General features: G+C 37.7%; 1 protein-coding gene across 1 annotated transcript in view; it reads left to right on the forward strand.

Annotated features, from left to right (window-relative positions):
• urb1 (URB1 ribosome biogenesis homolog) overlaps window positions 1–12,672 on the forward strand; it is a 108,403-nt gene that overhangs the window by 26,370 nt on the left and 69,361 nt on the right. Inside the window, exons 11-15 of the mRNA XM_059968671.1 lie at window positions 457–630; window positions 2,114–2,258; window positions 4,295–4,417; window positions 6,060–6,172; window positions 9,761–9,880. Of these exons, the coding sequence (XP_059824654.1) occupies window positions 457–630; window positions 2,114–2,258; window positions 4,295–4,417; window positions 6,060–6,172; window positions 9,761–9,880 (675 nt within the window). The remainder of the gene's footprint in view (window positions 1–456; window positions 631–2,113; window positions 2,259–4,294; window positions 4,418–6,059; window positions 6,173–9,760; window positions 9,881–12,672) is intronic.

Consider the following 12,672-nt stretch of genomic DNA (forward strand, 5'->3'; position numbering starts at 1 on the left):
AAAGTTAACTATTTCTCTTTCTGTGATTGCTGATTTACAGAGTATTTCCAGTATTTTCTCTTTTTGTTTCAGATTTCAAAATGCGTTGTTTTTTGGTATTTTTTCTTAGCTTAGTGACTTTAAGACTAATGTATCCGCTCATTGGCAATTAACCAACTGTTCTTCCATCCAGTGAATTTGCCCACTTGAGGTTTAAAATAGGGATAGATTTATGTAATTCCAAATTTATTTTGGCTTAAGCATTCAAGTTAAGTTTTCAATTGAGTAGTAAATAGTGCAGTGGTATTTCCTTTCAGAATATCTTTAGGAAAGTATTAAATTGAATTCTGTTCTTTTTTGCTGTCAGTTTCAATTTTTATTTGCAATGTTATTTATCAGCCATTCAATTCAAAGGCAAGCTATTTCTTTCTTTTAATCAATCTAAAAATATAAACAGATGTATTTCTTTGCTTTCAGTTTGCCAATAAAGTAGTTCAACAGACAACTTTATCTCTGCTAGCATTTGTTCTGAAGAGGGCTCTGAAGAATATTGAGCATTGTCTGAATGAGGAACTGTGGCAACACTCTGAAATTTACACTCCCAGTGCAATGGAGGACTTTGCACAGCAGTTCAGAGAGATCCTCAGCAAGGTACCAAGGATTGCAGGCACACCAGACAAATTTGCCTTTTGCCTGGATGATATTGTTGTTATAACTTATGGATATACAAGATTTTAAAAATTGCAGAGCATTTGACACAAGTGAATGGGTAAAACAATCAGGAAGATTAAAAGGGCAGACATTGGAATTACAGTGTGAGCTTTCCAAGTGAGAATCAAAACTTGTATCAAACAAATGGGTTTTAGGAAGGAACACAATGATCAAGTTATATGAAGAAGGGAATGAAATGTCTGAAGCTCCATCAGCAGTGTTAGAATGACAGAAAAACAACTGCATTGAAGGCCAGTCAGATACTGGAAACATTGGATGGGTACTTGAGAATGAAGGAAATTGTAAACATCTGATATTCACAGATGAATGAAACAGTAAACATTTTAAATTAATTGCAGTAAGATTTATGTACCCTCATGAGGAAATAATGGATATGCAGGTGAGTAGAAGGCAAACTGGAAGCAGAAGTTTTTCTTTTAGTGAAGCTAGAAGTTTCAGGTGAAAAGGTTGGGGTAAGTTGAAGATTTGACTAAGCTGCAAAACTTTAGGTGGCAGAGTTGGTAGAGCACTCAACAGGCATCAGAGAAATCAAGATTTTAAAGTGGAGAAATTTTGAATGAAACACTATTAGAGGAAAAATCGCCAATCATATTGGTTGTGGTAGTGGAAAACTAAATAAATTACCAATTTATGGATCTGAATTTGAGTCTCAATCAGCTGAAGTCTCCCATTGTACTTCTTGAGATATAAATTCAGGGTTGTCTGGTACTGGGCAACAAATTGTGAATCCATGAACACTACCTTGTTGTTCCTGTTGTTTTAGTATTTTATTACTATTTTAGTAATTTATAGATTTTTATGTCTATGCTCTGTATTACTGACACTAAATCTAATTCTGCCTCTGAGACCATTTTTCTAAGGAAATCTGCTTTTGGCTGGATCGTGGGGGCTGGTGGTTATCATTTGAGGACTGGCATTGATTGATAACCACAGTCTTGAATAATCATTGCCTTAGCTATAGGAAATTAACTAAGTTGAAGGGGGAGTGTGTAAAAAAAACAAAATATGAAAAAAATTACACAGTGTTTGATAACAGGAATAAAACTGACTAAATGGAGTGAATCGTCAAGCATGCTTGCTGTTTTAGAAATGCAGATGGGTTCTGGTGAAACGTTTTGTGTTTACTTCTGTAATTGTTAACAATGCTTTACAAATCATATCAGCTTATAGTATTAAGGCTGCCTTTGGGAGTTCTAATCAAAACATTCTAACCAAGTATTCAGCATATAAGTTATGAAATACTGATCAAATTTAGTAAAACAGTTACTTAATGTACAGTATAAAGAGTTTTATTGAAATATCAATTTGTATTTCCAAAAATCAGCTGATAAATTTCTGTGAAACATCTATAGACATAAAGAACATTGACTTTTTTTTAATGTAGTCTCTCTTTTTAACACAGCATTTGCCGGACATGAATAGCATTGTAGCTACTTGGCAATCACTTTTAAAAACTGAAAGTAAAGATGGAAAGCAAGGGCAGGAAAATGACAACAAAAAAAAAGAAACTGGAGTCATGGAGAGTTCAGATGTTACAGAAGATCATGGTACTGTTCTCTTCTCGGTGGGATGGGAGAGGATGTATAATGTGCGGGTTAAATTAAAAAAAAATCAATTGAGCTGAATTTGTTATAAACAAAAATTACATGTGAATCACCCCAAGATACAAACCCTGTGGCATTATCCTACCTTAATCTTTGCAAAGGTAGCATCCCTCCTTTGTTTTCATCATTTCCATCTGTTTGCATATTTGTTCTCCATTAATTTACTGGTTAACTTCCCTTTTAACAACAGGAGAATTGTTAATGACAGCTGCCCAATTTCACATGGCCAGAAAATGAACAGTTAAGTAAATGCAGTGTCATTCCTTCAGATATTGAAATGCTGGAAGTGTTTTGAGTTTGATCAAGAATCTCCTTTCTCCATTAATTCTGACTTAAAACATTTTCCTGTGTCTCTCTGTATTTCTCTTCCTACAGCTGATTTGACACTGAGAATATTCCCTTTGCATTGGCTATTCCTGCCACAGCTGGTATAATATGTTAGCTTTCTTTCTGGTCATACTACTTGAATCATGTACAATATGAGTGCACTAGATCATATGGGTCAAAATACTTTTAAGGCTCTCTTTCACTGTCTCAAGGCAACCCAGGCTGAGAGTTGAATGTAGTCTTAACAATATTGTTGTGATTTTTAAATTCCTCTGTCAATCTTTAAAGCTTATTGATTACGCTTATCTCATCATTCAACAAACTCCCAATCGCCCTGATTATATCATTACATTTTTATATTTCTAATAACTTTGTGCCAAAAATTCTTAGTAGAGAAAGTCTGTGTAATTGTGAATATCATGAGTTGTCCTACAATGGCCCATTATATAATAAGAAATACAAGAAGAAAAAATATTGTCTTAACTAGGAAATACTTGTTCCTTTATAGCTACTATTGTCCATTTGTGTTTCCCCTACTTGCCTATTCTATTTACATAGCCTGTTCCTACTTGAACATGTGTAATACTTGGTGACTTTCTCAGTTCATGCTGTTTGAATTGTTTCTATTATGAGGTGCGATCACTGAAGGGACCAGAATGATTAAAGTCAAGGCTTTCCTTCATTGCCTCAAGCTAACTTGGGCTGGACATTCAGTACAGCTTTAACCAGCATCATCACATTTTAAAAAAAATAATGGACATTGAGATAATGGTGCATGATTATTGTGTCTTTCCAACAAAGCATAAGATGCATATCTCAGTCCTACATGTGATGGTAGATGCACTGGTGCTTGGCCGGATGTTAGTCAGGGGTGATGTTAGAGAAAGGAAGCAAGATTAATGTAAGCAAAATTATTTTTAAGTGTTTTCCTCTACACTTCATGTGGTAATATTTTGTATGCTTGTAAGTCTTTTATTATGAATAGTAAACCTAAATCAATTGTGTACTGCATAGTTTCCACAAGTCAAGATATAATTGAGGTCCTTGGATGTTCCAGATGCTTTGTAGTCACCATGTTATTTATTTACTCTTCTCTTCATCCTTTCTGTTAAAAAAATTTACATTTTGTTTGTTCCACTGACATTAACACAATTTAATTAGCTTAGTGTTTAGCAACAATGATTTACAGTGTCAGTGACCTGGGTTCAGTTCCCGCCGCAAAGTGGTTGTATGTTCTTCCCGTGACCACGTGGGCTTCTTCCACGTCTCCTCTGATTTACTCCCACGATCCAAAGACATACCATTTGGTAGGTTAATTGGTCATTGTAAATTAGGCTAGGATTAAATCAGAGGATGCTGGACAATATGCTCAAAAGGCCAGATGAGCCTATTCTGCACTGTGTCTCAAAATAAATAAATAAGGGTTGTGCTTACATAGGGTTTTAAAAATACAATGATAGCAACAAAGAAATGGGAATATTGGAATTTTGACAGATTTAAATCATGGTTTTAAATGCCGGATATTTTAAATAGATCTTGTATTAATATAGACTTCTAAATGTTTTTGGTAATAAACAGTTAAGTTGTGCATTTAATTTAGTTTAGTTTATCTTAGTAAAGCTAGGCTTATCTCCTGCTCTCTTTTTTTTTAGCTGGTGATGATGTTGGAACCACTATTGTAAAGGCAATGGTGCTCCAGGTTATGTGTCTTTACCAGAAAGTGGTCCCTCATGTGGTTTCACAGTGTGCATTTGATTTCAGTAAATTACTTAAAGGTAAGCATTTTGTTACTTTCTGGAAACATGTAACTCATAAACAGCTGCCAGTTTGCAAAAAGTGAATTAAGTGGAGGTAAGCTAGATATATTCACAATAGCTTTCATTTTCATCATTCATGGACACTTGTTTGTTCTTGCATGAAAATAGCTGTAGATGGTTGTTGAATGTGAAGCTGAAGTATAGCAATTTTTATCAATCGTGGCACACAGCCATCACAAGCAAGGCCAGCACTTATGTTGATCTCTGATAGCTCTTTGGATGCTGGTGAGTTACTTCCTTGAATTGTGGCCATGCTGTTGCAAAGGTAATTCTAATGAGTTGTTAATTACGGATTGCAGGCTATGTCCCAGCACCCAAAGAGACACTTCCACACACTTCTGGGGAAACAGCTGGTAGTGTAGTCCCCATACACTTGGTCTCCTTGTGCTTCCAGATTGTGAAATTAGAAAATATGTGGCAAGTTGACATAGTGGATTGAGCAGTAAACGTTTTGGGTCAAGACCCTTTGTCCTGATGAAGGGTCTCGGCCCGAAACATTGACTGTTCATTTCAACGGATGCTACCCGACCTGCTGAGTTCATCCAGCTTGTTTGTACGTGTTGATTTGACCACAGCATCTGCAGTGTACTTTGTGTTTATAAATTATAGCCTTGTTTGACTTACGTAATGAAGTATTTGAAAATTTGATGTGGGTGTTTAAATTTTTAATTTGGTGAAGTGTAGTATGTATGGCTAAATGAAAGAAGCTTATTGGGTGGCACTGTTATAGCAGGACCGATAACCCCTTTTCGTGAAGGAGTTTATACGTTCTTCCCATGACTGCACGAGCTTCCTCCAGGTACTCTTCTTTACTCCCATGTTCCAAACACATTAAGTTATGGTTTCTTCTGTACCACATACCTTCATTTTTTGATTTTTTTTAAATTTTAAGATCTGAAAATCAATTACAAGACCAGAATTTATCGCCCATCCCTAAATGAACTGTTTCTTGAACTTTTTTGGGTAGAGAGGTTAGGATACAGATGCAACAGTGACAAAGATCCGTCAGTATATTTCCAAGTTAGGATGGTGTGCAATTTGTTATAAAATCTACAAGTGCTGATGTTCACATGCACCCAAACCTTTGTCCTTTTTGTTAGTAGAATCTGCAGAATTGGGAGGTGTTGTCATAATTCCTTTGGGAAAATTACCTCAGTGGGTTTTGCAATTGGCGCACAGTACAGCCACGATGCAGTGATGGCTGAGGAAATGAATGCTTATGGTGATGAATGGCAATCAAATGGACTGCTTTGTCCTGAATAATTGAGCATATCTTGTAAAAATAATTTGCCTTTTTTTATTTTCACTATATTTCTTAGTTCTCATTCAGTGAACTTACTTACCTTTATCATGCAAAACTTAAGGTTGTGATTATTACAAAAATCTTTTTGTTGGAGTCATGCTTTCCAATTCCCGTTGAGAACTGGTTAGAATGAGAAATAGTATAGGCAAGTAACATATATAAATAAAAAGCTTAGCTGAATAAATATGAGTATAGAAAAAATATATGTTTATTTGATAGAGTTTGATATTATATGTTAGTCTGCAAGCATAACCTTGAGTTCTTCCTCTAATGGGATGTTTGACTCCTGTATTCCAGGTATTGTGAGTGAGAAGGGGGTAAAAGAAGAAATTGCTCCGGTCCTACAGCATTGCATTCTGCAGCTGGCTCTGGAACTGCCTTCCAATAAGTTTGCCTGGTTCAGGTTTCAGGTACAGTCTTGTAGTGGAGAGATTTTTATTTTGTTTCTATATCAGTGTAGCATTTTAAATAGGTAGCTCTAATGTTTATTTTCAGTAGAGGTCAGACTAGTCAAATTAATCACCTAGTCAAATTAATTCCTTATTAGTTTGAATAAGACTGCTTGACCAATGCTGGAGACATGAGCACAAAAACTAAAGCAATGTTTGAGGTAATATTGAATAAGTAGTACATCGTTAAAAAGGCTGTTTTTGACAATAAACTGAAGTCCTGATGGAAAAATATCCTTTTTATAAGAAGAGCAGGGCATGTTTTAGTTTTATTAAACTTCTTTGCCATTTCCCTGAGGTAGCAGAAATTAAAGTAAGTAAAGGCAGACGTGAATTTCAATGGCATGTTTCACTATTTCAAGGTGTTGTCTTGGTCCTTTAAAAACTTAATTACTGTTGTAATATTGGGCATGCAATAGCCAACTGGCCCACAGCAAACTCTCACAAACAAAAATGTGATGATGACTAGATAATCCTTAATGATTTGAGTTCTGTCATGCAAACTGAGCAGTATATCATTTTAATTAGCTACTTACCTACATCACATAGTGCCATGAAATCTTTTGCATACATCTCAGAAAGCAAATAGGTCCTCATTGACATCTAAGCAAAACTTGACTGGGACTCCCATACTGTAATAGGGCTGGATGAGAAAGAGTTTGTCAGTTATGCTCAGGAAAGTATCCCTAATCAGTACATAGAGGTCCCAACTTTGTAGAGTGTGATACTAGATCTCCTATTAGAGAATGAGACAGGGCAGGTGAGAGCAGTTTGTGTAGGGGAACACTTTGCATCTAGTAATCATAAAACCATTAGTTTCAAGGTAATTATGGAAAAGGGTAGGTCTGGTCCTTGGGTTGAGATTCTAAATTGAAGAAAGGACAACTTTGATGGTATCAGAAAGGATCCGGCAAGTGTGGATTGGGATAGGTTGTTTTCTGGCAAAGGTGTACTCGGTAAGTGAAATTTTCAAAGCACAGAATTTGTTCCTGTCAGAATAAAAGGCAAGGACAACAGGTTTGGGGAACCTTGGTTTTCAAGAGATGCGTAGCAGGTATAAACAGGTAGGAACAAATGAACAAGAGAACACTTAAGAAAGAAATCAGGAGTATTAAAGAAAGCATAAAGTTGCTCTAGCAGACAAGGTGAATGAGAATCCTAAGTGCTTCTACAGATATATTAAGAGCAAAAAGATGGCAAGAGACAAAATTGTAAGGTCATTATGGTAACCTATGCATGAAGTGGGAAGAGATGGGGAAGATCTTAAATGGCTATTTTGCTTTATGTTTATTTGTCAGACAGACACAGAGTCTATAGAAGTGAGGCAAAGCAACAGTGAGGTCAAGGCCGCAATACAGATTACAGAGGAGAAGGTGTTTGCTGTCTTGAGGCAAATTAGGGTGGATAAATCCCCAAGGCCTGACAAGGTGATCCCTTGGACCCTGTGGGAGGCTAGTGCAGAAATTACAGGGGCTCCAGCAGAGATATTCCAAACATCCTTAACCACGGGTCAGGTGCCAGAAGATTGGAGGATAGCAAATGTTGTCCCATTATTTTAAAAAGGTTCTAAAAATAAGTTGGGTAATTATAGGCTGGTGAGTGTGGCATCAGTAGTGGAAAAGTTGTTGGAAGATAATCTAAGGGACCAGATATATAAGTGTTTAGATAGACAGGGACTAATAAGTGATAGTCAACATAGCTTTGTGCATGGTAGTTTGTGTCTAGCGAATCTTAGTTTTTCAAGGAAGTTACTAGGAAAGTTGATGAAAGCAAGGCAGTGGATGTTGCCTACATAGACTTAAGCAAAGCTTTTGACAAGGTCCCACATGGGAGGTTGGTGGAGAAGGTTCAGTGGCTTTGCATTCAAGATGAGGTATTAAATTGGATTAGCCATTAGCTTTGCAAGAGAAGCCAGAGTGATATCAGATGACTGTCTCTCTGTCTAGTAGCCTGTGAACCAGTGAAGTGTTGCAGGGATCGTTGCTGGGTCCATTGTTGTTTGTCATCATTATCAACAATCTGGATGATATTGTGGTAAACTGGATCAGCAAACTTACAGATGACTCTGAGATTGGGGGTATAGTGAAAAGCAAGGAAGACTATCGAGGATTGCAGCGGGATCTGGACCATCTGGAAAAATGGGCTGAAAAATGGCAGATGGAGTCTAATGCAGACGAGTGTGAGGTTTTACACTTCGGTGGGACCAACCAGGATGGGTCTTAAAGCTAGAGTTGTGTGGTAGAACAAAAGGATCTAGGAGCTCAGGTCCATAATCTGTTGAAAGTGCTGTCACATGTAGATAGGTTCATAAAGAAAGCTTTTGGCACATAGGCCTTCATAAATCAGTGTATTGAGCACAGGAGATGGAATGTTAAGCTGAGGTTTTACAAGACGTTGGTGAGGCCTAATTTGGAGTATTGCATGCTGTTTTGGTCACCTACCTGCAAGAAAGATGTAAACAAGTTTGAAAGAATGCCGAGAAAATTTACAAGGTTGTTGGCAGATCAGGAGGATCTGAGTTTTCAGGGAAGATTGAATAGGTTAGGATTGTATTCCTTGGAACGTGTAAAATTGAGGGGAGATTTGATAGAGATATACAAAATTATGAGGGTTGTAGATAGGGTAAGTGCAAGCAGGCTTTTTTCAGTGTGGTTGGATGAGATTACAATGCGAGGTCATGGATTAAGGGTGAAAAGTGAACTACTTAATGAGAACATGAAGGGGGAGCTATTTCTGAGGGTGCTGAGAGTGTGGAACGAGCTGCCAGCGCCAGCAATGGGTGTGGGTTTGATTTCAACATTTAAGAGAAATATGGATAGGTACGTGAATGGGAGGAGTATGGAGGGCTATGGTCTGGGTGCAGATTGATGGGACGAGGCAGAATAATGTTTTGGCATGGACTCAGTAGGCTGAAGGGCCTCTTTCGGTACTGTACTGTTCTATGACTATATTTCTCATTCACATTGCTCATTGGGAAGCCTTTAATATGATTCCATTAAAGTAATCACTCCCTTCTTATTTTAACTCGTGTTCACTCACTGGACAGCTCTCCAAAAGTATCCACCTTCTGTTGTGATATTCTCCCTAATAGAAAAACTACTTCTTATCCTTATCTCCATCTCTATAATGCCCATAGTATCTGCACACCAGAACATTGACCTGCTAGACCTATTGATCCTTTGACCATATTTCTGTTTATTATTGTTATATTACAATCCCGTATACCTGTGCATGCCCTTAGCTCATCTTTCTTACTAGTAAACATTTCTTACATTAAAATAAATACAGTTTAATTTCTCAGATCTTCCTTATTCCTTGTCCTGCCCAGCTTGTCTTACTTACTGGACCTGCTTATTTTCATTTCTATATTTGCTCTAATTTTCTCATCTGCCACAGTACCCTATTAGTCACACCCTCCACATGAGACTAATTCAAACCCTCCTGAGATGTGTGTTATGAAGTTCCAGAGCGTAGTGCATTATGGTCTGATTGAGCAGTCTGCAGGGGAGCCGTCGAGTTCAGTTGCTGATTTGTGCTATTTCTTTGTAGGATATTGCAAACACAGATAAAAATACTGGAGAAAAGTCAGTATTTTATTTGCTGCTTAAAATGTACGTGACCTGTAAGAGCTCTCATCTGAAAACATCCACCAAACAGCTTATAATAAAGGTGAGTTAATGGTGTTCTAACTGTTGTTTAGATCTGATAATTCAAATAAAAAATAGGTGCAGACCACAACTATGAAAAGATCAAAAGCTAAAATATTGGTGAAACTGAAAACAATAGAAAATCCCAGGAAGACTTGGCTGGTCAGGGAGCATCTCTAAAGACAGAAATAGCTAGTATTTTAAGTAAACAGCCATTCATCATAACTGCTTGGCAGTATGAAACATCAACTCATTCCAACAGTGTTGTCTGCTAGTTCACATTTTTCCAGCGTTTACTGTACTTTTGAATTCATAATTGGTTCATGATTTGATCTAAAGCAATATTTTGGAATCACACTGAATGGATGATAGCTTGCAGATTCATCAGCAGTTCTCTTTTAATTTGAATTAACTAGAACAAGACAAGAATGGCTGACTGGTGTGACAAGCTATGAAATGAACTAGAACATTAAGCTTGAGCATTTGCAAACATTACTACTTGGTACAATAATTCTGGTTTCTAAATCTAGCGTAGACCCTGGACATAAATGTCTTATCTATTAGCTATTTCAGTCTTATAAACATTTGTTAAGACCATAGGCATCGGAACAGAATTAGGCCATTCAGCCCATTTAGTCTTCTCTGCCATTTCATCATGGCTGATACTCTCCGGATACCATTCTCCTGCCTTCTCCCCATAACCTTTGATATCCTGACTAATCAAGAAGCTATCAATCTTTGCTTTAAATATGCCCAATGATTTGGCCTCCAAGTCATCTGTGGCAATGAATTCCACAGATTCACTGCCATCTGACTAAAGAACTTCCTGTTCTAACTGTACATCCCTCTATTCTGAGGCTGTGCCCTCAGACCTTAGACTCACCCAATATAGAAAACATCTTCCCCACATCCTCTCTATCCAGGCTATTCAGTATTGAATTCAATAAAATCCCCACCCACCCACATATTCTTCCAAACTCCAGCAAATACAGGCCCAGAATCAGCAAGCACACACCATACATTAACCCTTTCATTCCCAGAATCATTCTTGTTATCCTTCTGTGGACGTGCTCTAATGCCAGCATATCATTTCTTAGATAAGGGACCCAAAAGTGCTCACAGTACTCCAAGTGTGATCTGACCAAAGCCTTAATACCTCAGCATTACATCCTTGCTCTTATATTCTAGTCCTCTCGAAATTAATGCTAACATTGCATTTGCTTTCCGTACCACAAACTTAACATGCAACTTAACCTTTAGGGAATCCTACACAAGGCCACTTCTTTGCTCACTCTCCCAATCTGTAATTCCTTTTGCAGATTACCTGATTCTTTAACACTTTCTACCTATCTTTGTATTGTCCACAAACTTGGTCACAAAGCCATCAATTCTGTCATCCAGATCATTGACTTATAACATGAAAAGGAGCGATCCTAACACTGACCCCTGTGGAACATCACTAGTAACTAGCAGCCAACCAGAAAAGGCCTCCGTTATTCCTACTCTTTGCCTCCTGCCAATCAGCTGATCTTCTATCTATGCTAGTACCTTCCCTGTAATAGCATGGGTTCTTATTAAGCAGCCTCGTGTGAAGCATCTTGTCAAAGGCCTTCTGAAAATCCACATAAAGAACATCCATTGACTCTCCTTTGTCTGTCCTACCTGTTATTTCCAGAGAATTCCAACAGGCTTGTCAGGCAAGATTTCCCCTTAAGGAATCCATGCTGACTTTTGTCAGTTTTATCATGTGCCTCCAAGTACCCCAAAACCTCATCTTTAGTAATGGCTCCAACATCTTCCCAACCATTGAAGTCAGACTAACTGAACTCTAATTTCCTTTCTTCTGGTTCCCTCATTTCTTAAAGTGTAAAGTGACATTTGTAGTTTTCCAGTCCTCCAGAACCATTCCAGAATCTAGTGACTCCTGAAGGATCACACTAATGCCTTCACAGTTCCTTTAACTATCTCTCAGAACCCTGGGGTGTCGTCCATCTGGTCCAGATAACATATCTACCTTCAGATCTTTAATACCTTTTCCTTATTAATAGCAACTTCTGTATAAATTTTTCTTGGTGTTCTATAAAATAACTCAAATAATCATACAAACAAGATATCAGCAGGCTAGCACAGTTTGCACTTGACCCTGGCATAGAGATCTCCTTTGAGAACAGTAATTTTAAAAAAAGCAGATGGAATCATTGTTACTATTTTTGTGTGTGGATACCCAAGTACCCTGCACACCATGGCCCTGCAGAGGCTGATTTATTTACAGTGTTCTTGGTCTGAAATCTGGAACGCTCACTACATTAAAGAAAGCCATCTGCCCAGGCTGCATGCTACTATGCAGGAACATCATGCGAGCCCCTGACCTTCGCTGGCAAGGAATTGCTCACAGCCCAGTTATGCAAAGGAGGGCTGGTGTTCAACAAGCTGGGATGAGCTCTGCAGCCTCTCTGCACTGAGATGGGGAGCACAGAACTGCACCCTAGCCAACATGCTGGGCAAGGACCATTACTGACAACTGACAGCACTTGCTTTGTGTTGACAGATTTCTGAGAGACTATGGTCTACTGTCACCTCCTGTTGGTGGTAATGGATGCTGCTGTCTTGTTCAGCTTCTTTAAAATGTTGAACAAAGAAATTGCATAGAAATAATCAATTGTATTATTGCACGGTTCACTGTATTGATTTAATGTCTCTTCAGAACACGATAAATGAAAATGTTTGTAGTAACTAGTAAAAGCATAATATTAAAGGTACGTAGATTGTGTTCAATTATACTGGATGTAAAATAAAAGAATATCCTTTTTTTAA

The sequence above is a fragment of the Hypanus sabinus genome, chromosome 4, assembly GCF_030144855.1.
Source record: "Hypanus sabinus isolate sHypSab1 chromosome 4, sHypSab1.hap1, whole genome shotgun sequence".
In the NCBI taxonomy this organism is placed as follows: Eukaryota; Metazoa; Chordata; class Chondrichthyes; order Myliobatiformes; family Dasyatidae; genus Hypanus; species Hypanus sabinus.